The sequence below is a fragment of the Haemaphysalis longicornis genome, unplaced genomic scaffold (assembly GCF_048455015.1).
Source record: "Haemaphysalis longicornis isolate Haplotype H1 unplaced genomic scaffold, Haemaphysalis longicornis Haplotype H1 scaffold_3, whole genome shotgun sequence".
Taxonomy (NCBI): Eukaryota; Metazoa; Arthropoda; class Arachnida; order Ixodida; family Ixodidae; genus Haemaphysalis; species Haemaphysalis longicornis.
In genome coordinates this window covers 62,852,215-62,878,508 of record NW_027526335.1, presented here as the reverse complement: position 1 = coordinate 62,878,508, position 26,294 = coordinate 62,852,215, and the positions used below count along the sequence as shown (strand labels likewise).

At 48.3% G+C, this 26,294-nt stretch overlaps 2 protein-coding genes across 4 annotated transcripts in view; both read right to left on the bottom strand.

Moving 5' to 3' along the window:
• The window catches only part of LOC144174532 (uncharacterized), a 598,699-nt gene that overhangs the window by 51,885 nt on the left and 520,520 nt on the right, over window positions 1–26,294 (bottom strand). The window lies entirely within an intron of this gene.
• Window positions 4,971–26,294, bottom strand: part of LOC144174529 (vesicular glutamate transporter 1-like) — a 299,050-nt gene continuing 277,726 nt past the window's right edge. For all 3 annotated transcript variants that reach the window (XM_077703278.1, XM_077703277.1, XM_077703276.1), the window contains 6 exons: window positions 24,413–24,545; window positions 22,355–22,465; window positions 21,614–21,741; window positions 18,618–18,794; window positions 17,830–18,011; window positions 4,971–16,108 (listed from right to left, as the gene is read on the bottom strand). In XM_077703278.1, coding sequence (XP_077559404.1) covers window positions 17,844–18,011; window positions 18,618–18,794; window positions 21,614–21,741; window positions 22,355–22,465; window positions 24,413–24,545 — 717 coding nt within the window. In that variant the 3' untranslated portion in view covers window positions 4,971–16,108; window positions 17,830–17,843. The remainder of the gene's footprint in view (window positions 16,109–17,829; window positions 18,012–18,617; window positions 18,795–21,613; window positions 21,742–22,354; window positions 22,466–24,412; window positions 24,546–26,294) is intronic.

Below are 26,294 nucleotides of genomic sequence, written 5' to 3'. Positions count from 1 at the left end.
GATCAGATAACGGCTGGGACAGAGTGTTTGGTTGAAACAGGCCGTAGCAGCGCGAAACGTGCACGTGCCGATTGCCGAAGTCAGCATCAGAGGTCGGTTTGGCGAACTGGTCACCCAGGCGGCGGTATCCCCGCAACTTCTTCCTGAGTACAGATACGTATTCTCAAACAAGCACGATCAGCTGTTGCGTAAGAACGGTTTTATTTTCGAAACACTGGCAAGAAAGCTATCAACTGAGCTCGCTGCGAAAGGCGCGAGTAAAGATGGTGTCGCCACCTGTGAGAGGAACGAGGTGGCTGAGAGAGATATAGCGAAGATAGTACATTAACGGAGGATCACGACAGGAGGCAGCACGAGTTCGTTGAACCGAAGGGCGTTTCTCCTGACCCGAGTTCAGACTCGAAGGACATTCTGGCAGAGCCGGCAGTCGAGAACCCAGACGATTTTCATGGTGCCGCTGGGAGTGACGACGATGCCGCGACTGAGCGAGTCGATTGCGTCCGACCTCCAGATCCGCTACTCGATGTCAAGCAACGGCCAGCGGAGCCCTCCTAGCGATTCCGGTGTCGCGGAAGGCTGAGCCGTCTTCTGAGACCGGGCATCACAGATACAGAGTAGTCTTGACAGCCGGGAAAAAGAACGAAAACACCCTTCGGTGTTTGCTTGCTGAGGGCGTTGTCAAAAGGGCAAGGGACGACCAGGGAGGCAAAACTTTCAGTGAGCGCACGCCGAGTGGCAACGCTGTACGTCCGCGTTGGGCCATGCCTCCGCGGTACTTGGGGCCTCCAAGGAGCACGAAAGCGCGCGCCGTGCTCGAGCGGTGGAAATTAGGGCGCTCGAGATGCGTCTCGGAAAGTGACCGATGTCTCCTTACGCGGTCGCAGCAGCCTTCAGCGAACGGGTGCACCTAATGTGCGATTCAAACAGGGGAAAGCTCAGGGCAATGCCGGGAGCTGAAGTCGCAGCTCTCTATGTGAGAACTGGCATGTAGACGTCTGACTTTCTCGATTGCTTTGTTTTTCCTGAAGCAGGTTTCGCCCTTTCAATTACGGTCGTTTTTGTGTGGGACATTTGCAATCACGCCAAATGTCACGTTTCAAGTTCGTGCGCTTGGCTAAAGTACTGCTGGGCAAAAATGTAACTAGTGTAGTTAGTTAACTGCGTATTTTTGTCGCAGCTAAAAGCCTGGTAAAGCGTCAGTGTGCATTTGTCTTCGCACTTGCCGGTGATGCCGTTGTTCTGGTGCTTGCCTCACCGAGCCAGAGACGTTCCTGGGGAGCCACTATTCGTCCACTGACCGGTCCGGTGAAGTTCCAGCATGGTGTCGTTCCGCCCAGGCTTGGAGTCGAGCGTCTGCTGAGCACTTCTCTTCGAGAGCATCCCTTCAAACAACGGTTGAAGATCCTTATCCATCGGGATCTCGGACCCCCGGCAGAGAAGCTGTTACGATTCAGCGCGCCACTATTCCGTTCGCGCGTACTGCAAGCTTTGCACAGTACTGCTGTGCTTTGTGGCAAAGCCTACCACTACGTGCACCTTCCGCCTGGGTGCATCGCCGTCGGTGACTCAAACCGTTGCAGCGACAGCCAGCGGATCTTCAACTTAAAACTTCCCCCGGTGGGGTGGACGCCGCGGCCGAGATCTCTCCCCCTCGCTCAGACTCAGCGAGCGCCAGTGCTGCCGGCCTCTCATGAATTTTGGAAAGAGTGATGTGTGTGTCTGTACTATTTGCGTCCCGTGTGCACAAAATCACTGGGAAAGCCGCGCGGCCGTTAAGGTTTCTGAGTAGCGCCCCTACTGCTCGCCCTCACTAACCCGAAAAGGGTGTTGTGTCTGTACCATTAGTGGGCACTGTGCACAGTAGCATTGTCAAAACCGCGGAGCCATTACGGCTATTGTGTATAAAACCGCCCTCTCGGCGAATAGTTCGCATTCGTTTTGGAGCAAAAAATCAATGTTGTCGCTCTCTTCGAGTACGCCATAAGCTCGCCCGTAAGGGTATTTTTTCTGTATTGCTTCGGCTCATCTCTTGACATGCAGTAAACCAGTTAAGTTTGCCTTCGGCTTCTTGCCGCCGTCTCCGAGGCAGCAACCTTTGCTGGCCGCTCACGTCACCACGCTACCACGTGCATGACGGAGGCGACGGAGCCCGGTTCGAGGACGCCTTCTCTAATGTAATCGGGGCAAGGAAAGTTCTGAGGCTATAGGCCATTCGGTGGTAAAAAATTTGGAGTAGAAAGTACCAATGCTGTAGTACATCCGATGGCGTAAATATTGTAACATTTGTAACACCTCTGGCGTTACAAACACCAAATTGTTACAAACACCAAACAAATTGTAACAGTTCTGGTGAAAGTTGCCTGGTATAGCCAGTGGCAGCGGCACCTGTCTTAACGTTTTCGCTCATAGCGCCCGAATGGTGGTAGCATGGCCAATCGAATGGGGCTATTCGAACAAGACACCATTTTGTTCACGCAGAAGAAAGGAAAGTTGCTGCGCGGCGCGGTTTATTTTCAACCTTAAAGCTTGTTACCTCTGGTGCGCTGGACACTGTATGGCTTGCAGGAAAAAAACATTCGCCGTCGCAGCAGCGTGTTAACGGAGGCCAAAAACAAGCAAATTATACACCCTGGCCTGCTCCAAAATTCAGGCTTGGTGGAGATACACTGCAACGACTTCGCAAGCACGCCGGATGAAAATGACGACCAAAGATTACGGGGGATGCTTGGAACTTAACTTTACAAAAATGTGAAGGCGAAAACCTAGTTGAACCTCCTGCTGATCTGCTCTTGAAATTTCTGTTCTCCGCGGCCGCGCCACTTGATTAGAGCACCCCCCGAGGCTCGTTCCGCGCAGATCGCCGGGAGTGAGTGAGCGACTGCGAGTGAGCGATTTTATAACAAAATGGAAAAGAAGTGGACTGGTGATATTTTCAACTCAGCCGAGAGTTCACCAGCATAAAACACAGTCCGGGGGAATGGGAGAGCTCCCCGTGATTTAAAGCGCAACGAAAAAAAATCCCGGACCATCTCCACTAATGTGAAGCCTGGGAAGGGGCGGAGCATGCAATGTGTAAGTGTATTATTATTGGCGCCTTGGCGTTTTTGCCCACGGAGTTGAAACAATTGATGGGTGGATATACACAGCTTTCCTGTAAGTCTCGTGTCATTGAAGCACGAAGCGTTCTAGCGCGAGGCGTACACGAGTGTTCCGGTGTATTCTTTTAGTACGCGTTTTTCCCACTGAGATGAAACGTTCTAGCGCGAGGCGTCGGAAAATGAGTGTCCCGGTCTTTTAGTACCGTGACTACATGATACTACGACGACATGAGACGCGGACAGCTCGGGCCCCAAAGGGGCTTCACCCCCAAAATATTCGAAACCCCCAAAACATGCATCTCCTCTGCTATGAACCAAGCTCCTTAAAGTCGGCTTCATGACTACATGCATGCCCTGCTCGGAAGACATTCTTTTGGGCCTTGCATAACCATTGTGATATCAAGGTAGGAAGATCCAAGCGTGTTTTATTAAATGCGCCTCAGTATGGCCTCGTGCATTCCTATAAAACTCTATATAACTACGAAAAGGCACGCAGCGCACTGATACCGCAGTTCTAAGAGAAAGAAAACGTGGTGACGGGTTCTGTTTCAGCCAGCTAAATAAAGAACCATGTTGCAAGCCCTATCATTTCACCTATAAAGCTGGCTAACCACTGCACTTAAATTGAGTTTATTTCCATCATCACAGCTATCTTGCAGCAACTTTCTAGCAGGCGGCAGAAGTTTATTTCCCGCGCATTAGGCCCGTGTGTAAGTACGCGTGCGGTCAGGGACCCGTAGCTTGCGAACTCGTGTAATACCCTCGAACAAGTACAGTGCCGCACGTATTTTTACAATGTTTACAGCTTTACTTACAGCATTACAACGACCGAATTAGAACTAGAGTGGGCTATTCTTACGTATGCGCTGACTGTACGCGGCACGAATTCTTTGTCGCCTACACTTAAGTAACGTAGGTGTTATTAGTAAAGAAAGATAGTTACCGTCAGACTCCTTAGATCGTGTTCCGCCGACGAGACCACACTCGGAAAGTTCGCGATGTGCAATGCTGCAGCAACGGCACTCCAGCTCAGCGCTCCAGGCACGACTAGAGCGCCATCCGACAATATTCAAATATGTAAGACTCGGCTAGCTGGTTCCTTTTCCGGAAGTTTCCTGTTCCTGTCTTAGGTTTCTGTTCCTGAAGTCGGTTGTTCGAGCCCTGCTCGCCCTGCCTTTATTTTTTTTTTACATTCTTAAGATTTATTATAATTTTATAGCTTAGATTATTTTGTGCTTTAAATGATTTTTTTGTCACTTTGTTTGGTTATGTTAGGATACGTTACCTTAATGAAGGCGAAGTAGTGCCACACGCGGCATGTTTTTTATTGAAATGCTGATGGACGTCGATTTTGTGGAGTGTTTAATAGTACCGTTGGACGGCACTCTAGACACAGCCTTTCTTCTTTTCGTTTCTTCAGTGAGTGAAGGGGTAAGTCGAAACTTATCTCTGGCTCTGAAACTGAACCTATCATTAGTGGAATCAGTTCGGAATTAATTTCAGCGGTATTGCTCATTTTTACCTCCTTGTGTAGAGATATAACAACGCGCAGCATTTTTTGAGCATTTTGTACTGCATTTCATATACATTTCTTGTTTCTGCTTATTTAATTTTTCGAAGACGTGTAATTTTGTGTTCTCCCTATGAAATTTCTTAACTTATGGCGTTACATACAACGGTTTGTAAATAAATTAGTTAAATATTGCGCGCCCACACTAAATTTATTGTGCACACCCTGATTTTCAGGTAAAATAGATCACATAACTTAACAGTGGTGTCGCGTCCAGTGTATGACAATGTGAATGTGGCAGTTTCTTGAAAATGCACTTCTGGCACACGGGACGACGAAGTTACGGACACAGTTTCTTTGCATCTTTTCAAACATAGCTTCCATTTATTTTTTTTTATTTTCAAATCCTACATCTCACTTTCCACACATAAAGCCCATATATATATTTATATGTATATTATATATACGTACCTCTTCAGTATTTGCAAGTTTACAATGTTTGCATGTTGCGAATAGTGTAAGACTTTTTTTGACGTCACGGTGAAGGCATTTATGTGGAAACAATGAAAACGAAAACGACAGACCACGACCTAGAGCAGCGAGTTATTTTTCTTGACACGAAAGCGAGAGTTCATTGTCTGTTCACCTCTGATTGTCCCCTTGGGTGCCGAATGAATTGCGTATAATCTTCTGCGGGGCACCTCGAACTATGAATGTCTGCTCAATGGACCTTTTTCCAGTAGCGCTGTGCGCATGCGCTACTCTCGCTCCCAGCGACCAATCCTCCATTCTTGGGGGGCAAAATGTAAACAAAACGACGCCATAATGGATTAGCCAGTTGTGAACGCCGAGCCAGCTAAGTGCTGCTCCGTTTTCTGAGTCATGAAAGCGGCCGTCAGGTAGGCACTACGGCTGCCATCGAAAAATTTCTCTGCCACCAGAACCATGCGTGGTGCCTCGAACGGCTTCCTCAACTGCGCAGGGCAGGCGGAAAAAAAAGGGGTCGTGTTCTTCCATATTCCCCCAAGAGTGGTTCAAGCGGCCGCCGCAAGAGGGCTACGCTACTGAAAAAGGTCCATTACGTAAAATACACGCTAACACTAGGACAAAACAAAAGAAAAAGGTCGCCTTTGTCCTGCGTACTAGAACAAAACTTTGCTTTTAGCCTCGTGAACAAATAGCATTTTCTTTTTCAAACTGGTGATTGAAACTGCTGAAACATCAAACATCGACATGTTGTATTGCTCGTCAGATCTGATTCACAGCGCTCGTCTGCAGTGGCGGGGGATTTCTGGCTCCCCGCATAAAAGGAACAATAAAAAGCCTCACAGCAACATCAACATTGACACCAACAGCCAGGGACTCATTTCGTAACATTTAATCCGTTGGGCAACACCTTTCTAGGAGAACAAAATAACGCAGCGCATACCCAAACCGAGGCTTTCTATGCCAACGCTTGCGGGAGCAGCATCGTCCGAGCTCTACATTCCCCATGAAAAAACCATGCAGTCGCTTCAACAGACCTTGTAGAATCAAACATGACTTAACAACGGGGCACATTTATACAGTAAACATTTCTCCTAGGGACAGCGTCGGGAACCCAGGTCCGAAATACGAGACAACGTGAAGGCTCGAGCCGCTGCTAATATGTGTCGCTAAGAGAGAGAACGTCCATAGATGACTCGCGGTAATGACCAAGAGTACCGTATATACAGCAGATGTACACACAAATGTAACACCCAGACCATTGCAATCGGTAGATAGTACACTCACATTATCACATTATTTTGATGTGTTTCGTAACAACCGTGTTGCGATCAGCATGAGAAAAAGAATAAACAACATTGTATCATGCACACATAGACAGTATGTTTTTTTTCTTTTTGCTGTGGCTTATTACTCGTTAGACTAGTTAGTTTAGGCTGCCAACTTTCTCAGCAGTTGGTTATTACTTGATGGCCTTGGCGGTGGCGTCTGGAATGCACGGCAGAGTATTCAAACCTCTTTCAATTCCTTCACACACAAATCTCGTTGAATGATGGATACAATGAAACAAAAGATTTAACGCTGAGTAATGCGTCTCAAGCGCCGCGTCAAGTGCAAAAGACAGCAACGTCTGTGATGCGCAACTGTTTGGTGCAATGTGTGACTACTGGCTCTGAGAACCCACTCCTGAAGTAATCTACAAGGCTGCATGTCCATTTTATGAGTTTAGTGAGGACATTGCAAAGTTTAGTTGTTTTTAGAGTGAGAGCTCTACTACGCGATGCCTCACATCGCGCGCAATGACCTTGAGCCGCGATAGCGCGAGTGGGGGAGGGTAACGTCACGCCACGTGCTCCGCTGTGGAGAGGCGTCGCAGTACTCTCGAGGAGCCTCGCCGCTGCGGTATACCACGTGACTAGGCGTGAGTTTGACGGCTGGTTTGCCGGCGCTTTGTTGCCGAGTCTGGCCTTGGTTGGCGCTATGGTTGGGCCGTCTGTGCTTGCGCTTCAGCTATTGCTCGTGATAATTCAGTTTGCAAGTGTTAAACCAGAGCCATTTTTTTTAGTTTCTTTTGGTCCTTTCACTTGATTCAGTGGCTTTTTGAATTAAAGTAACATGAGCTAAGCTTTAGTCAGACTGGGAGCGTGCAGTCGAGGATGGAACGGCAGAAGCGAAGCTTAGCGCGACACTCGCAGTGGCCCAGCAGCTACGTTAACGGCGTTAACTACGTTCTACCAAACCGTGTACAATATTTACAGTTTATATAACAGCTGTCCTCGATGAGCTGAAGTCAGAGTCCTCACGGGTAAAGTTGTTCACACAGAATTGACAAAACACACAAACGACATGGTTGCTGAAGTTTTTTTTTTTTGCTTTTTTTCGTCCTTCGCAACTGAGATCTTTATGTGTTCTTGAAACGGACATCGTGTATTAACGAGGAAGAGCTTCGCTTCCGTTTCTCTACGGAAGGTAGACTCTTGTACGAGCCAGTAACGTCGCATGCATGACGACTGGGCCAGGTGTATGTACAAACGTTTGTGCCGTGATTATCTACACTAGCGTTAGATGTCTGGGAACGACAAGGCAGTGTATCGCGCACTACTATCCCGTGCTCGCTTTTGCCGCGGCTATGGCTCGAAGACAACATGGGAGCAACTGTTAACGCATACTACGAAGCAGAACCGACACGGTGCAGGCGGGAAGCACGATGCAATGGCTAGAAACACGAGAGCAATCTGACACGAATGAAAAAAAACTTGCAGATGACCCCTAGGCATGTTTTTATGAGAACGCGAGGGTGTTTCTTTTAGCTAGGTTCGTCACCAAGTCGTCCGCCGATGTCGACGCTAAGCCTACAACCTGGACATTAAACTCACTGCTGCTACTTGTTGCAGAATCACCGTGCTGCTGTGCCAGCGCCTCCAGAAAGTTGAGAGGCTTCGGGTGAGAGCGCATTCCTACTACGGCGGCGGCCCCGTATTGTGTTTTATTTCTGATGTGCGCGTTCTATGGAATGCGTCGCAGCAAATGAAAAAATTCTAGACAAGACGTTTTTTTCTTATTTTTTCTTTTTTTCGCGAACGCCAGTTGGGTGCGCGCTTTCGCCTAACTAGCCAAGTAACGCTTTCGCTCTAGAAACCGGTGCGTCTACGCTGATGTCACAAGTCATGCTACCGTTTCAGTTTGTGCGACGCCGCGTTCGACGAACAATGAGACTACCTGGATTCGGGAGACGGCAACTGAGAACCGCACATCTCACTTCTGTGATACGGGATGGGGCGATGCCGCGGGCGGTTTCTCTGTGGGTTGCACCAGTTTGGTACGTAGGGGTGAGGCAGGAGCATAGTTCCTCAAGCGCCACATCGCACGAAGCTAAGAGAAAGCGGAAAATTGCCCCCCAGTGTCGGAAAGTCTCAACGAAGGTGAGCCAGCGACGAAGTGTTTCTTATGCCACGTTCGTTTAACTATACATGAAACGTATGAGGGGAAATGACCGTAGACGGATGTTCGTTTAACAAACTCGCTAACGACCCGGAATTACAGTGAGTATACGGCCGTGCGCAAGCACGGTGCCGGCAACGAGATGGGGGACTCTGGGTGTGCTATTGCAGCCCCAGCCCGTTCATTCCTTCTGGCACGACCACGGCTCTCTCCAAAACATACGAATGATGTCCCAGCGAAGAAAGCACACACTTTCAGAAAGGTAATACTGCATAGCCTTGTCTTCTTTTTCTAGTTCGTTGGTGTCCCATTCGATGCACATGGTGAGGCGGTGGAGGTCCCGAAACAGCGTTCCCACCATGACGTTCCCACGAGCCTCGAACCAGTGCAGTACAAAGGCTTACCAAGCGCCTGACAACTTCATGACGACCGTACACCTGTACCGACAAATCCTGCTTACGAGGCAGCATAACGCCCCGTTCAGTCGAAACACTGCATTACAGTTCCGCACGAGCACGGCGTTATTTTGCGTCTGCACAGTTTTCCCTGCCCTGCAACACACCATAGCCATCACACGTGTTCAACATTTTCCCCTTAAAGTAGCTGTGTCTGTCAAGGGATTTCGGGAAGCCGTTGGCTTGCGTGCATTGACAGTACCGCTAGCGTTTGCACTGCAGTTTCGCTACTCTCATACCACGTTTTCAGATGCCATGGGATAACCGGGTGTCGGCAACCGCTAAACAAAGCTTCCGACATACCGTTGGCAGCAAATCAACGTTGGCAACAACAAGCATCACAGCAACAACACAACGCAGGGGGCGAAGGGGACGAACGAAAGGGAGGCAATCAAACACCGACAACTCTGCAATACGCCATCTTCTAGCACCCGGAATCCTGCGCGCGCGGTAGAAGCGGATATTCTAGCGAGAGCGAGATTGAAAGACTTGTGGGTCGTGTGTGTGTGTCCTCTTTGCGAGTCAAGGGCGTCGCCGCCCGCTCGGGAGCACTGTCAAAGAGGCGGGGCCGCCGTCCGCGCCCGAAACGGAGCACAGCCGGGCCGCGGCACGGGGCCCGGGGCCCGGCTTGCAGTGAAGGGCACTTGCAAAAGGCATCGAAACCCGTACCGCGGACACCGAAATTTGATTCGGGCCGGAAACCGACGGCACCCGCCTAGTGGTTACATGTTTCACAATCACACCGCTACACCTACACAGTTTTTTTTTTTCTACGAACACTATGATGTACGGCACACAATCTGGGATCGCGCGCTACGCAAGTGCCGCGCAATTATATATGAGTTAAAATTTACGTTGGCCACACTTCCATGGTCGACGTCGGCGCCCACTAATTTGGATGCGTCTCGTAAAGGCAGACTCACCGCGTTACTTCGCACAGGACACTAAAGGGAACCTACGTAGAAAGCCCGCCGCTAGGCCTGGTCATTTAGGTAAGCCGCACAAGAAAGAACTTCTAGAGCCCGCAGGTGGAGCGACGAAAGTAGCAAGAGAAATAGCGAAAAAATGGTTGCGGCTTCGCTCAGTTAACCTTGGATATGCAAAGCAAAACTTGGCTTAGTCTGGTTGAATCTTGGTTTCGCTTGGTTAACCTTTGATGTAGCTGTATTGCCGACTACGGCTCAAAGCCATTCGGTCCCGTGCGACGCTCACAGAAGGAGGCCCGGCCTCGCTTTATTCTGGGTGAACGCGGAGTTCCTCTTTCACGGCGAACGCGGTGGAAGATGAGTCACATAGCCCGAGATGACCCAGCGGCGCATGCGTGGAAGGCTGCAGGTTTGGTCGGCTGCCGATCAGCTGAGCGGCCACTCCCGTCACGGCCGTCGCCGCTACGTGATCAGAACGACTTAAAACGGAGCCTTGTGCTGCGCAGCGCCGACAGCGGGTCCGGCGAATCACGCGATGCGCTTCGAGGGGTGTGTCTCCGGTCAAAAGGTTAACTTGCGCACCCTCCACGAAACCTCCGGAAGAAAGTAGTAAATCTTTGCTTAAAAATCCCAGATTGCGTCCGCTCACCACATAATCTATCCACGCCGTCGTTATGTACAGACTGTGCTGGGAGTTGTGCTTTCTTCATTTGTCGTGACCGAGGGGTGAGCCGGCACGCCTGGTTCGAGACATTACGAGTGCTGGTGCAGAAGACATCAGAGAAAGGACGCGCGCTTGCACACAAACACGCATACGCATACACCACCACGCACAAAGAGCTTAGTGATAGAGAGAGTGAGAGAGAGAGATAACTAATGCACAGGAACACTCGACCGGAGGGCTCCAACGTGCAGAGGACGCTTTACCGTTAAGGGGCACGCGACGCGGTTGTACGCCACGTGGACTTGAGAAGTGCTAGTCGTCGGACAATCACCGTGCAGTTGACACATGTACCGACACGGGGACGTGCGTTCGTGCGCGCGGACAAACGTGGGGCAGCCGTTGTTGCCGCGGCTATTTTATCACAGGTTCCTCCTCTATAGTGTATGCATATTATGACTACGTGGCTGCCGCCCACTGCGGGTGAGAACGAGGGATCGTCCATCGCGGTAAGCTTGCTAAGTGCGACTCTTGCAGTGCTGGCCATGCCTGCTGCTGCTGCTGCTGCAATGCTTGGGTGCCGGTGTTTCTTTCAGTGGCTGGCAATTGTGCCAATTAGCCGAGGATGTCTGGGAGTCTTGATTCGCCAAGGGCTTAATTAGGAGGGAAGAAGCATTTCACTTTTTTTTTGGTGTGTACTCAAGCGGGCGACGAAAACGTGAGGCGGTTTTTCTTTCGATTAATTATTGGAGCATATTCTGTTGCACCTTGTTTTCTACCTGGCTATTTAAAATTCATACCATGTTGATATTGAAAAATGCAGCCGACACCGATAAACAAAACGATTCCTTACATATCAAGTCAGTGTGACAGACAGTATGACGCTATTTGTGAGTCTCCGGCTGTTGTCACACTCACGCTGGCGGAAAGCAAGCCCTAAACAGTTCTCATCAAATTCAATTTCGGCTTACTTATATGCTGGCTTCTAACTTCGAACGAGAAACCAATGTTTTTGATGTAGGCGTTGCTCCAAAGCTTCTAATGCCTCCCTTGCATTATTAACTAAAACAGCTTTTTCTTTTCGCAAGACCCGTGAAACCGGAGGCAAATTCCCGCAGCGTTTGAGTCTGCTCCGTCAGATGTCACAGGTTCTGCGCTGCCTGCTGAGAAACCCGCAAGGCTCTCAAGATACGAGCAAAGGTTTTTCGTGTCATGTGTACGCCGAAAAGGAGGCAGGGATAGGGAGTGATTTGAAGATGTGGGACGAGCTATAGTCGTCTCGCATTGCACCAAACTCTGCGGCGTCGCATTCTTTGTCGCGGCATTCGCTCAGCGCTCAGGCTCAAATGGTATCACAAAAAGGAATAACATATAAATGAAGTACGCAAAACACAGACACTGCCCCCTTCCCAGATGACTTAATTACGCTTGCGCAGCCGCCAGTACACAAGGAATAAAGCTAAACACAAACATGGGCAGGGGAGTTTAAGCCCGCGTCAACGTGATAGCACCACTCAGACACACGCCCGTACTAGCTCAATGAGCACATATCCTCAGGCATTCGGAATCGTCCATTTCGCAGCCAACTGCGGCTTGGAAAAGTGTGTTAGGTATTTCTGTTTGAAGGCTACTGGGGAGCTGTGGCGTTAACAGCCGCCTTCTTAGTGCAGTAAACGGGTAAGGTAGGGGAGCAAATGTTTCGAAAAGTAATTATTAAGCTGGAAAAGGGACACTGTTCGCTATCCAAATATGTCCCTCTATTTATCTCTGAACGGGCAGCTCGCTTAGAATAAATTGCAGTTTACTTGCGATGAATCTTTGCCTTTAGATTCTGAAGCTGCTTATACAAGTTCCGCGGTCGTGATGATAACTATGTTCGGCTGCTATGCACAAAGCAGCTGATTAGACACAAATCCGCGGTGGTTCTTCCAATTTTTTTGGGTAAAAAGGTCTGCATACGATGCCGGGTGCACGCTGGTACGAAACGCTATCTAAATTATTAAGCATTGCGTTCTACAGCGCAACTCACACCCAGAAGTATGGTTAAATCTTAATAATACTTTCTCCCAAGCTAGATGTCATGTCTGGAAATTATCGCAACGTCGTAACAGTCAGATCTATTTGAAATTGTTCTGTCTTTACGCACACACGACGGGATTACGAACTTACGTACCCGCGCTATGGTGACTAGAATATACTCGCACGCTTCAAGCGGAAGTTGAATGCGAAATGACGATTCTTTACCCCTGCCGATCCAACCAATGTTCGGAAGAACACACATTCAAGTATGAGCAACAGCAACATCAACAACGCAGGCGTGACGTACAACCTTCGGCACAGTCAAACACTCTCGGCGCGACACATTCGCCAACGGCACCAGCGAGCGGTCCGTTTCAACTGGAACAGCAGGCTTCTGCCGGACCGTGGCGCCACATTATGGACACTAGCGATGTACAACACCGCCCTGCATTCCAGACATCACCGGGCCGACGCTGGCCAAGCTATTCTCTTCGGTTCCGGCCGAACCGCGGCGGGGACACCCGGTTAATGCTTCTTCGGTCTCGGGAGCCGTTCAAACGCTATATTGCTTTGTCGTGTCGTATGGCCATGCACACATCGATGTATGTACACGAGACTAAGCTACACGGGGGAGCGGGGGGACAGTCCACATTCCGGTGTTCACAGACGCTGCTATGCTGTGCGGCTGCGGCGGCTGCCTCGAGTGGCAGCGAACGTCGTTCCGTATGTCTTTCAACGTTCGCACCCTCTCTTTCGTGTAGGGCGCCTAAACTGCGCGTATGCACTCCTACCATATCCTTGCTGTAAGTCATTCTTTTATTTCTGACATAGGCATCCATGCGGGGACGCCGTGCGGATTGTAATTAATGCACAGAAGCAGGCGGCTCTCGCATTTGTTTTTACCTCGAACTGTTTCGTCGACTCGAAACACTGCTGATATTTCATTGATACCACAAACAAAAGCGTCTCTGCTTCGCGCGTTTCAAATAGAAAATAAAAGAAAAACATACAAGTGTGACGTTTTGTTCCTTACACGGTCTTCAACATTCCCTAGCGCTTTTTTGTGTCTCTTAACATTAATCAACAACACATCGGAAGCAAGTAGTGTCTATATATCCCCAAAAGCGGTGCGTACTTTTCTTTTGCGTACGTACTCACCACACGTACTCGCGTACTCACCACGCATTCGAAAGTTTTGGCGGGAGTAAGGTGAACTTTAACTTTACACACTCGTGTGCAGACGGCTTGTTTATACTCGTCGGCAATGAGGAGCGCACTAACGCGAAACAAACAAACAAACAAACAAACAAACAAACAAACAAACAAACAAACAAACAAACAAACAAACAAACAAACAAACAAACAAACAAACAAACAAACAAAAAACGTTTTGCTCACTTTTACGCGTGGTAAGCCCCACGTAAGGCCTTTACGTGGTGCGGGCTATCAGAGATCGTTACGTCGTGATCAGCTCTGGTAAAAATTAAATTAATTTGGCTAAACGAACATGCAGATTTTGTGCGGCTAGTAAATCTTTGCCAGGACCCACTGATACAGAAAGCTCCCAAGACCGATCTTGTTCATGACTCTGGTTTTGAACTTCGTAAACCCAAGCTCTTTCTTTTCGAACTCAACATTTCCTTTTAAAGAAGAAAAGAAGACGCCGTTAAGAACCACCCAATTTTTCCCGACAAAGCTTTTTTCGAGTGTGGCAAGCACTTTGAGCTCGGACAACCGGGCGCTTTTCCTGGCCGTCACACTAAGGGCTCGGAACGACGCCGTGAGCATCGGCGGCTTGTGAAGTCTCGGAGGCAGCCGCAGCAGCCCCTCTCTCACGCACAGAGAAGAAGACTTGGAAAGAAGTCGGTGAACGGCACAACCACGTTTTTTGATTTCACTGTCTGTTTCGCGCATTCTTTTCATCGTTTGTCGTTATCTCCAGCCCTGGAATCCCACGCCCCGCAAAAGGGGAGTGGGCCGTAGGCTTTGTAACGCGTAACCAATCCGGCACATGTGAATCAATGTGGGCCCTGTGAAGACAGGCGATCGTTTCTGACGCAGTCATTCCTCCGTTGATTGCTTCTTTTAAATATTTGTTATGAGCACTGGCTCCTGAATGCTAACATGTCGCTAGAGTTTGGTTGCAAACTTTCACCACTTTGCGGGGTTTCATCGCTTAGAGGCCCTCCCGCTGCGCCCACTATGTGCCTGCAGCTCAGTCGCCGCACTTTGGCGACGTTCCGTTGAAAAGGACCTTGGAGAAGCGCTACGTCATTATTTTATAAAAGCTAACCATTTCCACACTTAGATTTGCAAAGTGTGACGGGCTAGAGTGACGAACCGAAGACTGACGCGAGGCTTTCGAACGTACTTGCTTCCGCACGTGGAGAAAACGCTGGCTCACGTCAACCTCGTAGTGTCGCTCAACTACGCACTTCGTTGTTAATCCTAATAAATGTACGAAATAAAAGCTAGTAGTACCTAGCGAGCTGCACGCATGGCGTTTTAGGCATCTATCCAAGTAAGACAGTGATGGACTCAGTCTTCGTTCGAGATTCGTTTTTGTTGCATCTCTGCGTCGTAATGTGCCTCCGGGAAACAGGGAACAGAGATATTGTTTGTGAAGTAACAGATACTGACACCATCCGCGTAAGTAAGGAGCAAGCTATTTACCCCAGTACACGCTCGCGGAACGAGTAACCTGATAGCGTGAACTGATTCCGGAGCGTAATCCTGAGACACCGAGCAGACCAGTGCCGGGAATTCGCGATGAGACAAACGCATTGGCGTGGACTTCAGCCGACCGCCTTTTGAGTTGCATTGTCAAGCCTAATCCCGTGATGCAACGCTCCGTATGGCGGGAACCGTATGCCGCAACAGTACACGTTGCATTCGCTACACGACGTAAGGCGACGTGGTTGTTAATTTCTATTTTCTTTCTTCAAGAGCGATCGATATATGTGTAGCTTCATCTGTGCGAACTCGTCCGCATTTAAAAGGGGCTAATTTTGTTTTTTTTTTGTCTCGTCGCTAAATTGCAGTTATGTGAGAAATTTTCTACTTGTTATTCACTTCGGGGCTTGCTTATATTGACGAAATAGCCGAGTCGAACAAAAACACGTTATTTTTTTTCCCGGCAAGCCGTACCCAGGCCGCAACGCTGATTTCTGTCACTGAGACTTCATTTCACAGTTACGCCACTAACAAACAAAAAAGTTAAAAACTTGATGCAGTGAATCGGCACGGCACTAGAATGACGCCCTGGCGCCGACAGGTTCCGTCCTCGTCAGCGTCTCTGGTTCCTCCCTGTCTGAGCCAAGCGCCGTCGTTCCCCACTGACCCTGGTGGCCGCGTCATGGCGAAACGTCACTGTCGCCAAGTGCGTTGAAGTGGCCGGCGACCCGAAGGCGGTCGACGTTCGTTTCCCCGTCTTCTGACGCCCCACTTCCGGCTCCGTGTCTGACTCGGCGCCACGTCGCTTGTGCCGATGTCTTCTTCGCATTACCCGTCCGCTGAAAGCAGCACAGCAGAAAGAGGGGAGACCGGTATGTATTAAACAAACTCCTGGTGTATATAAGACTCATAACTACCACTCTCAGTTTTAAGAATAATTTGTAGCGATAACAACGATATCAATTTTATCGCAGATTGCAAAACAAATAATCGAGATATTGGAGAAAATGTACGAAGCAGTAGTGACACGCCACCCGCTTTCTGATTATGACGTCTAGAATATTGTTCGTGCGAGTGCCGGCCTCCAACCTAACCATATACCAAGAAAGATGGCTGCGCGATAGCGCTGGGACCTCCGGTTACGTTTGATCTTGTCGCTTCAGTGTATAACGTGCTGTTAACACACCGATGACTGTTTTTAGTGCTGTCCCATATTATGTCAGCCCTGCCCCTATTACATCACTTAATCGCAAAAGTTGAAAATCTTCAATGTTTCTTGCATATTTTTAGGTTAAAAAAAAATCCCGGGCCATTTCCACTAAAGTGAAACCTGGGGAGGGGCGAAGCATTCCATGTACAAGTGTATTCTTGGCGCCTTGGCGTTTTTGCCAACGGAGATGAAACCGGTGGGGGTAGAGGTATACAGATTTGCTGTAAAAGTATGTTGTCTTTGAAGCACTAAGCTCTCTAGCGCGAGGCGTAAACGAGTGTCCCGGTGCTATTTTAGTACGCGTTACGGAGCGATCCAGCGCGAGGCGTAAACGAGTGTCCCGGCGTTTTAGTACCATGACTACAAGATACGGCACTTACGACGACGACATGAGACGCCAACAGCCCCAGCCCCTAATACGTACTTCTGGCTGTAATGGAGGCGAGTGAGTTACCAAAGACTCGTTCTTTCCGATTGAACAACGTTGTGTTTTGTCTTCATAGCCCCTCTTACCATGGCTTCCACACTGCCCACAATCCAGCTGTAGCGCTACGCGCGCCACACCCGGAAGCAGTCTCAGTAGGGGCTCGCGGTGAACGAATCTCCGCACTCTTCTCGCAAATGTGTTTTCGAGAACAGTCAAACTGGTTCATTATATAGGGTTTCATTAACAGCCATCACAGACGACGCAGAACTTTGCCGATACGAATTTCACCCGTAAGTATGTCAACGTGAATCGTCATCATCATCACCATTAACAGCTGCTCATTAATCTAGAACGACCCACCTTTAGCTAGCGTTAAAATTTCATTGATAGGTCAGCGTTAGTTAACCCTCCCTGAAAACTATGTAAAGTCTCCCCCTCGCGTCTGTGTTTGTGAGAAACGAGAAGGATTCCGGCTGCACAACCTGGTATTCAGGATAGACAGTAGCAGATGTAGACCGGACATTAGAGTGAAATGACACGTTATTGTCTTAATTGAGGGACGGGAACATGATCTCCTTTTTCCTCGTTTCACCCCTTTTAGTTTGTTTCGGCCAGTGCAGCGGTGCTAAGCGGGTCTAGCACGCTTTACAGAACAACTTTATAAAAACCACGCAATGCTGACGCGGAACTTGTACAATTTATCCACCATTCTTTATATCTTCCCCGTAATTGATTATTCATGCAGGAGATATATTTTTTTATAGTGTAGGAGTGAACTTTTGAGTCCTGGGGAATGAGCTGAATTGATATTTTTCGCCTTTAATATAAATATATGAGGTGTTCTCTGGCACTAAACAGCAAAAGTAGCGACATAATGCTAACGCTTAAGATGGGTCAAAACTTCGAGCGCATCGCATACATACCCTTCACTTCTTGGTTAGAAGTCCCTTTCATCGTAGGCGTCCCGACAAGGCTCCTGGACGCGTTCCTCGCGGGTTTCGTACACGGGGAAGTTCGTCTCGGCCGTGGCACCATAAGACGTCTGGCGCTGGAATGATTGCTGCTGCTGCTGCTGTTGCTGCTGTTGCGTCGCTGTTGTGTCCTCCTTGAAAGACGCGAAAACGTACCACGCAGCTTAGTAAGCAAGAGGTACTAAAAGCCAAATAATTCGCTGGAGGCTTGTTAATAAAGAAAGCACGGTTTACGCAAAGGTAAAATCACCACCCACCCGAAGGCGGACATGCGACTACAATTATGCACAAGTTATTACAGCTGCTGTCTGAGAAATTTGAATAAAGTAGCCCTGACCCGGATTTGGGGCACGATATCATATGTATTTAAGGCAATTTCACTTCCGACTGAGATAGCCTTAAGAGCCAAGCTTTCGTGCCGTGAGAGCCAGCTAATCGGTGGTTCAATACGAAGAAATGGCGCCAGACAAATAATTCAAGGAAAATCACACTGATGGAGCGCGGTCGATGCGGCGCACAAGCTATATTTCACTACACAGTGTCAAAAACTTTGAACTTTAGCTTTTCTCTGCGATATTTTTGTGCATTAAAAAGGCTAGCTTTTTTTTTAAATTTGGACTTCAGCTTTTCTCTGCGGCGTTGTTGTGCATTTAAAAGGCTAGCTCTTTCTTTCCATCCGCTGATATTGCGAAAAGCCTTATGTGATCTTTCGGGCGCCAGTGCCGGTGTGTCGCGCCCACCTTGAATGCGTTCTCGAGCGGATTCCACGAGGGCCCCTCCTCTTCGCGCGGTGGCTCCGCCCACGGTTGCTTCTCCCCCGACGCGAAGATGGCGTAGAAAATGACGCCTCCGAAGTGGATCAGGCTCGCGATCAGGAACACTTTCTCCCACCGGGATGCGTCGTCCCCGCCGTGGATCTGCGTGCGTCGGTGGAGGTCGGGAGCATGGAACGCTGGAACGCAGCCTCAGGCGACAGTTGAACAAAAGCGTGAGTCTGACAGCGGCGCATATTCAGATATATATATATATATATATATATATATATATATATATATATATATATATATATATATATATATATATATCTAGAGAAAGATAAACTCACAAAGCGCGCAGAAATAGTATAAGTAAAGAGTCGGATACACAGCAAGAACAATAACAAACAATGTTTACTTACGTAGCGGCAATGGGACTTGCCTTCATCAGAGTAAAGTTACATGATTATGGTGTCGCAAACATTGAACACATTTCTTATATAGGTTTGCATAAAACTGTAAGAAGGAATGGAAAATGTTTCGCAAATGGAGAGTGTGCATACAGTCAGGCTACGCCTACGTTACAACATCAACCAACAAACAACAAAAAAAAAAAAAAAAAAAAAAAGGGGGGGGGGGAGCAAGAGTCTGAACTTGCAACCCGCGCGGCATACGTTGACCCGTCATGGTGCAACCTTGACCCGTCATGGTGCAACCTTGAACGCTGCATTGTTAACACGACCCCTTTTTCTCTCTCTTGCTCCCCCCCCCCCCCCTTTTTTTTTTTTTTTTTTTTTTTTGTTGTTTGTTGGTTGATGTTGTAACGTAGGCGTAGCCTGACTGTATGCACACTCTCCATTTGCGAAACATTTTCCATTCCTTCTTACAGTTTTATGCAAACCTATATAAGAAATGTGTTCAATGTTTGCGACACCATAATCATGTAACTTTACTCTGATGAAGGCAAGTCCCATTGCCGCTACGTAAGTAAACATTGTTTGTTATTGTTCTTGCTGTGTATCCGACTCTTTACTTATACTATATATATATATATATATATATATATATCGGAGCAGTCATCAAGAACGCTCCTCCGGGAAACCTGCAAGCGGACTCCCGAGCTAGCTTGAACTCTGGCACAACCAGACCTTGTTACCACGTTCTGGACGCCTGCTAATAAACCCCATTATAGTAAACCCCATTATACGTTAATAATAACGAACCCCATTAACGAATTCCAATAAACCCCAATAATAACAAATAATGCTAATAATCTCATTATAAGTTAGCGAGCAGATTTCATGTCTTGCATAGGTCAGGTGCACTTATTTTAAATTTATTCAGTGACAGGGCCGATTAAAGACTTCCTCGTACGGCGCGAATACCTGCGGGTTACAGCCGTGTTTTTAGTGTACGCCCACGACTGCGCAAGGCAGCACCAGACGTGTACTTACAAGTTGCAATTTATTCGGGATGCTGCACAATTCTACTACACATGCACGCTGTCTGCGTGCATGTTGCACTCTTGCCGTTTTTAGGGCATAAGCGTGCCGTCGGCACAAATTTTGTTTTTCAGCTTGCAGAGTGGGAATCGCGCCAGGAGAGGGGACCGAGTAGGGGAGCCTTCCCGCTGTAAAAATTTTGTTGGAGGCCGTTCTGCTTAATCCAGAAGGATGAAGATGGCGTTAGCAGCATTTTCAGTGGGGCTATAAATACAACATGCATGTTTGGTTCATTGGAAAGACTGCCTCGTTGCAATAACACTGACACCACTTTCACCGCAAACTTTACCCAAATAGGCTGTATCATGAGAAAGACAGAGAAACCCGCCGTGGTGGCTCAGTGGCTAAGGCGTTGTGCTGCTGAGCACGAGGACGCGGGTTCGATTCCAGGCCGCGGTGGCCGCTTTTGTGACGGAGGCGAAAAGCAAAAATGCTCGTGTGTACGAGATTTCGGCGCACGTTAAAGATGCCCATGTGGTCGAAAGTAATACGGAGCCCTCCACTACTGCGCGCCTCATCGCCTGCGTTGCGTCGGTGCGTTAAACCGCACAATCAATCAAATCAGGAAGACAGAGAACAGGCATGCGACACCCTAGCTACTTTTCCGCACTGAACTGATGACGTATTGTGGGCAGCCGGCTGTGGCTGACGTAGACCGACAAAATCCAAGACAAATTAAACAGAGATTATAAGCTCGCAGAGCGCGCTATTCGCCCTTAGTGCGCATTCTTTTTATACCGTAGTAATGTTGGTGGGCAAACAACGGGAGTTACAGACGAACACGTGGACATAGAAGCGCCAGTACGTACTGCGCGAACTCTGCCGGCCACAGCTGCCGATCGGTCCGGCGCGTTGGGCTTGTCTGATACGACGCTGTCCAAATGACATAAGCGACATTGTCTTAAGTGGCCATGCTTGCCGAGCGTACTCGAGGTTTCAAAAAACGGTTACTATCAATTATAACGAAAATAAGCCAGGTAAAAATCCGGCGAAAAAGAAAGCAAGGGTGGACAGCGGTTTCGAGCGGGTCGCGCCACCTAGGAGGCCGGATGGTAAACAACGCAACAAAAGGCGCTTCGCAATTTTGCTGCGACCTGAGTCACTGCGTTTTCAGCTTTCGTTTTACGTCTCTTCCCTGGAAACATCATCACTGACGTCCCGAGACACACGATAAAACGGAAGAATTGACATTTTGGCCTAAATTGTTTAATTTCTCAGTGAATAAACCATCGTTTGTTGCCGGATGAGCGCTTGGGACACTAAAACACCAAATCTTTCGAATAAAACCAGCTTGTATCTTTGAATACCTACCCAGCACCACCTACACCGCCGTAAGCCCGGCCTGCACGGGTGGTTCGACCGGGGCCGATAATCTTCTAGACACCAAGATTATGCCAGTACCCCACAGGTCCGCTGCTAGGCCCATAACCAGGATAAAAGTAAGGCGTGTGTACGAAGCGTCATGGATTGGCACCGTACCTTCTTGTCGGTGATGTACTCGACCACGATCGGGCAGAGCATGCCGGCTAGCGTGCCGACTCCGTTGGACAGCCCCATCAGGATGCTCGCATACCGGGGGGCGATGTCCAGGTGGTTCACGTTGAAGCCTAAGGACGGGAACAACAGAACGCGGCAATTTTTAGAGCGCTCCAGCGCCACTAGATGACTTTCCGAAGACTCCTCCTCAGCGTTGCAAAAAGTGGTTGTTGGGCTGTTTAACGAGACACAAAGACACAAAAGAAAGTAATTGCACTTTCTTGTAAAACTAGAGCTTTGCAACTACCGTATTCGCGCAGCTGGGTGGCTTTATTCATTTCACTATCACTTCACAAAAACACTAAACACCATCTGGGGAAGGTATTACTTAGGGTAAATAGGTTACATTGGTTTCACAAAACTACAAACATAACACAATAAGAACAAAAAATGCCAAAATAAATTACGCATGAGCGTAAACTTGCGTTATTGCCCGTGGTTTCACTCAGAAGGCCTGAGGGCACGACAAAGGATGATATGCCACGCACAAATAGAGTACTGCTGCCGCAGGTGACATATTTTTATTCATTGCACTTTAGTACACCAGTATAGGCTGACTTATTTTAACTCTTTAGTGCCCCGTTAGCGTTTCTCGCAGCGAGTAGACTGCGCAGTCTGGGGAAGTTTCTCTGCCTGTCGCGCTGCGATGGTTGTAAGACAAGTCAGCCTAAGATGTGCACGCACCTGATATGGCGAAGCCACTGAAGCCCACGGCCAGCGTCAGCGCTGAGATGGCCACGGGTGTGCTGCGGGTGTAGCCGACTACCAGGAGGAATATGGCCTCCATTCCGAAGCCTGCACACGGGAACGCAGAAGAGACAGTCACCAGACTAGACTCGCGATAATTCAAACTCTGATAATTCGTACTTTCGGCTAATTCAAACAAATTTCAATTTCTTAATTGGCCCGATATCCTTTCAATGTACATTTCAAAGCCGCTTAATTCAAACTCCGTCATTCGGTTAACTCGTACTTTTTGCGTTGTACATATTGGAAAATAACTACTGCTTTCCCGCAACTATTTGAAAATTTGCGTGCTTACATAATCATAACATGCAGTCGAAACACGGAAAATAGGCGCCTCAAGCCTTCAAGGAAAAGGGCGTTGCTAGTAAAAAAACGCTTGCAATGATGCACAAGTGAGGTATAGACTGCGACGTTTCTCAACTTTCTAGCCTTATTTACCGTTTTCACGATGCGAATTAGAAACCAAAACAACGAACAGGCTTCAAAAAACGTCCGAACATGATTGACTGCGTACTCTTGTAGAAGCAGTCAAAACCTCACGGGCCACTGTCGCAAAACAAACAGAAAAAAAACAAACACACAACCACGCATTCGCGTGTCGCGTGTCGGCAACAAAAAAAAAAAAAAAAAAAAAGAAAGAAAGAAAAACGACACGGCGGTTATGAAAGTGACGCGCACGGCATTTGGCTTGCGGACCTTACGGCTCTGTTTTCTGTTTATTTGATGCAGTTATGGTCTAAAGCGCTTAGAAATTAAAAAAAAAAATGTGATTAAAATCAATGCCTAATCATAATGTGGGCTGTCACCTTGCCCAGAGTCATATATATAAGAACTTCTGATAATTCAAACAAAGCCCTGGGGTCCCTTCGAGCTTGAATTATCGCGAGTGGACTGTAGTTTTTTTTTTTTCGCTTACTCTTCGGGTGACATTGAGGATCAAAAGTTGTTTTAGGCTTTTCTTTTAAGACACTGAACTCAACTGCCTGGTGGAAGATACGTGAAATTAGTGAGAAACGATCAGTCGATGACACCAATGACAATAGAACATTATGATTGACAGTGCAATCATCAGACCGTTGTGTTTCCGTAAGAGCCAGCGTCGAATTTGTAAAAAAAAAAAAAAAAAAAAAAAAACGTCTTAAAAAATTTTGGTAGATAAGGCACCATTGCAGCTGCCTTCCCTACCAAAATAATGCGGTTGCAAAATAATAATTCCACTTGTTACTCAGTGGAATGCCTTAGCAAGGAGCCTAGCTGTGTAAAAAAAAGTGCATATAAAGTCGAACCTAGTTATAACGAACACTGATATAGCAAATTATCATATATAGTGAAATAAATGCAAACTTTGGTTGGTCAGGCTTTATTTCAGTGACACTTACTCTCTTTATAAACAAAAAAAAAAAAACCCCAAAAGACCCGCGCGCGATATCGGCTATGACGAAGGAATATTTCGTTCACGCGAGGCCTTAAACTCAATAGCTACTTTTAAAAAAGCGAATAATCAAATATCGAAGTTAACAGTTTGTCAAACTACAAAAGTAGAAAAAGCCCTTTCGTGCGTGAACACTGTGGAAAGCTTCATCCGGCAGTGCTGTGAATAGCCGCCAGGCGAAGATCGCATCCTTCATTAGATAAATTAGAACGCAGGCCTGTCAAACGTACGTTGTTCTGTTGTAATTTGTTCCGTTCCATTTAGTTTAAAATGCCAAAAGCAGACAGCTAAGGATTACCTCGTCTATAACGGGTTCAAAGCCTACAATAACGTGTTTATTATCTAAGGTATTTTCGTGAGCCGGATCGTCAATTTGTTAAAGCCGCTTTTTACCTCTGCTGTTACAACGAATATCGCATGTAACGAAGTAATTTACTGCCCCAATAATACTTTGTTGTAACGAAATTCGACTGAGTCACTGCGTATAGATCTGTGGCCACAAAGTAACGTATTTGTATTACGCGTGGCGTCGTAATTTGGGCGGGTGTATAGGAAACGGGTACCTCCGCAATTGAAGATCTTTCTGACTGAGGTGGTGGTGAGTATCTGGCGGGTACGCAGGTAGTCGGCCAGCTGGCCTCCCAGGGGCACCACCATGGTCATGCACAGGTGGGGGAGGGCACCCACCAGGCCCGACTGCAAAGTTGAAGGAAGGCAGAGATGCAGGGAGAGAGGGAGAGAGATAGATAGATAGATAGATAGATAGATAGATAGATAGATAGATAGATAGATAGATAGATAGAGAGAGAGAGAGAGAGAGAGAGAGAGAGAGAGAGAGAGAGAGAGAGAGAGAGAGAGAGAGAGAGAGAGAGAGAGAGAGAGAGAGAGAGAGAGAGAGAGAGAGAGAGCTTTGCCGTCCCTTCCTAAACATAGTTTAGAGAAGAAAGCTTAGAGAAGCGCCAAAGCTTTCTCAGATCAAAACTGCAACAAAAGTGCGCCAAAACCTTCGCTAAAAGTGCGCCCAACCTTCTCTAAAAAGGCGTCCAATCGATCGTCAAACCTTCAAGGCCCCAAATCGCAAACGAAAAACGAACCCACGCGACGATTATTCGCGCACCTAAGTAAACGCATCTACGAACGATCTGAATGTATACCGATACGTGGTTTATGAGACAGAGACGCTATTGCACTTCTTCTTCATGATCGATGCGTGTATCGCCTTCGATGGGGCTGTTCCTTTTTCGCGATTTTCAAATAACCGTTTTGACGCAATGGAAGCCCGGTTTCACGCATGCGCCGTGTGTCCAGATATCTTATCAGAGCTTGTCGGTCGACCAACTGGTCTACGGGGAAATGCATTAGTTTTTTGACAGGACGCCATCGGTGCCGCTAAGAAAGCTTTCACCTTAAAACAGTTCTGGAGGCGATAACCACGGGCAGTAAAGGAAAGCAGAAGGGCTTCAGGCTTCATGCGGGCCAGGTTATCATCGAAAACACCGGGGAAGAACTTCTGGAAGCGCACAAGCTGTCACAGCAACGACGCCTTCTTCTTACAATACGGGGCGCTGCACTCTTCAACGCTTGGGTTATGCCACTCCCCCACCCGACGACTGCCCGGTTGGCATACCGCCTGATATCCAGAATCGAATCACGGTGGCTCCTATCCCCAGAAATATGCATCCGGAATACAACGTCGCCCGCCGAGCCACTCGTGCGGCCGCGTTGCATCCACTAGCTCCATCACTAGGTACACGGACGCTGCCCGCTACTCCACCCAGCGAGCTCACGCCTTTGCCCTTATCGACCACCACTTTCAACTGCTTTCGGCAGCCACTATTCGCACCACCACTGCCACAACGGCCGAAGAAGCAGCCATTGCGCCAGCAGCCACTACAGCCAAAGACTACGTCACCGTACTTAGTGACTCGCAAGAAGCATGCCGCCAATACCTTAGGGGCCGCATTACTCCCACAGCTTTCTAAATCCTTCAGGCTGATTCCAAACTACCCGACATCCAACTCATCTAGGCACCCGGCCACGCTGATCTCCCCGGAAACGATGCGGCCCACGCCGCTGCCTGCGAGTATGCACGCCAGGCCGCCTCCGACCGGCAGCCTCCTTGCCCAGATACCCCTCTCACCCCCCCCCCCCCTGATCTCCTCACCCACTACCGCCTCAGCCGCCGCAGATATCCTCCCCCTCGCCCTCGCCTTAGTCGTCACGAAGCCACTACCCTCCGAAGGCTACTAACTCTTACCCCCACCGTACCTTCCTCCACAAGATGTACCCTACCCAATACTACACGACCTGTGCCTACTGCCCATCCCCTGGCACCCTATACCACCTGGTATGGGAATGCCAGCAATCCCCGTCTTTATCTCCAATCCCCAACCCCACTTACGAGCAGTGGGTGGACCGGCTGACCAGCTCGGACCTTGCGGCGCA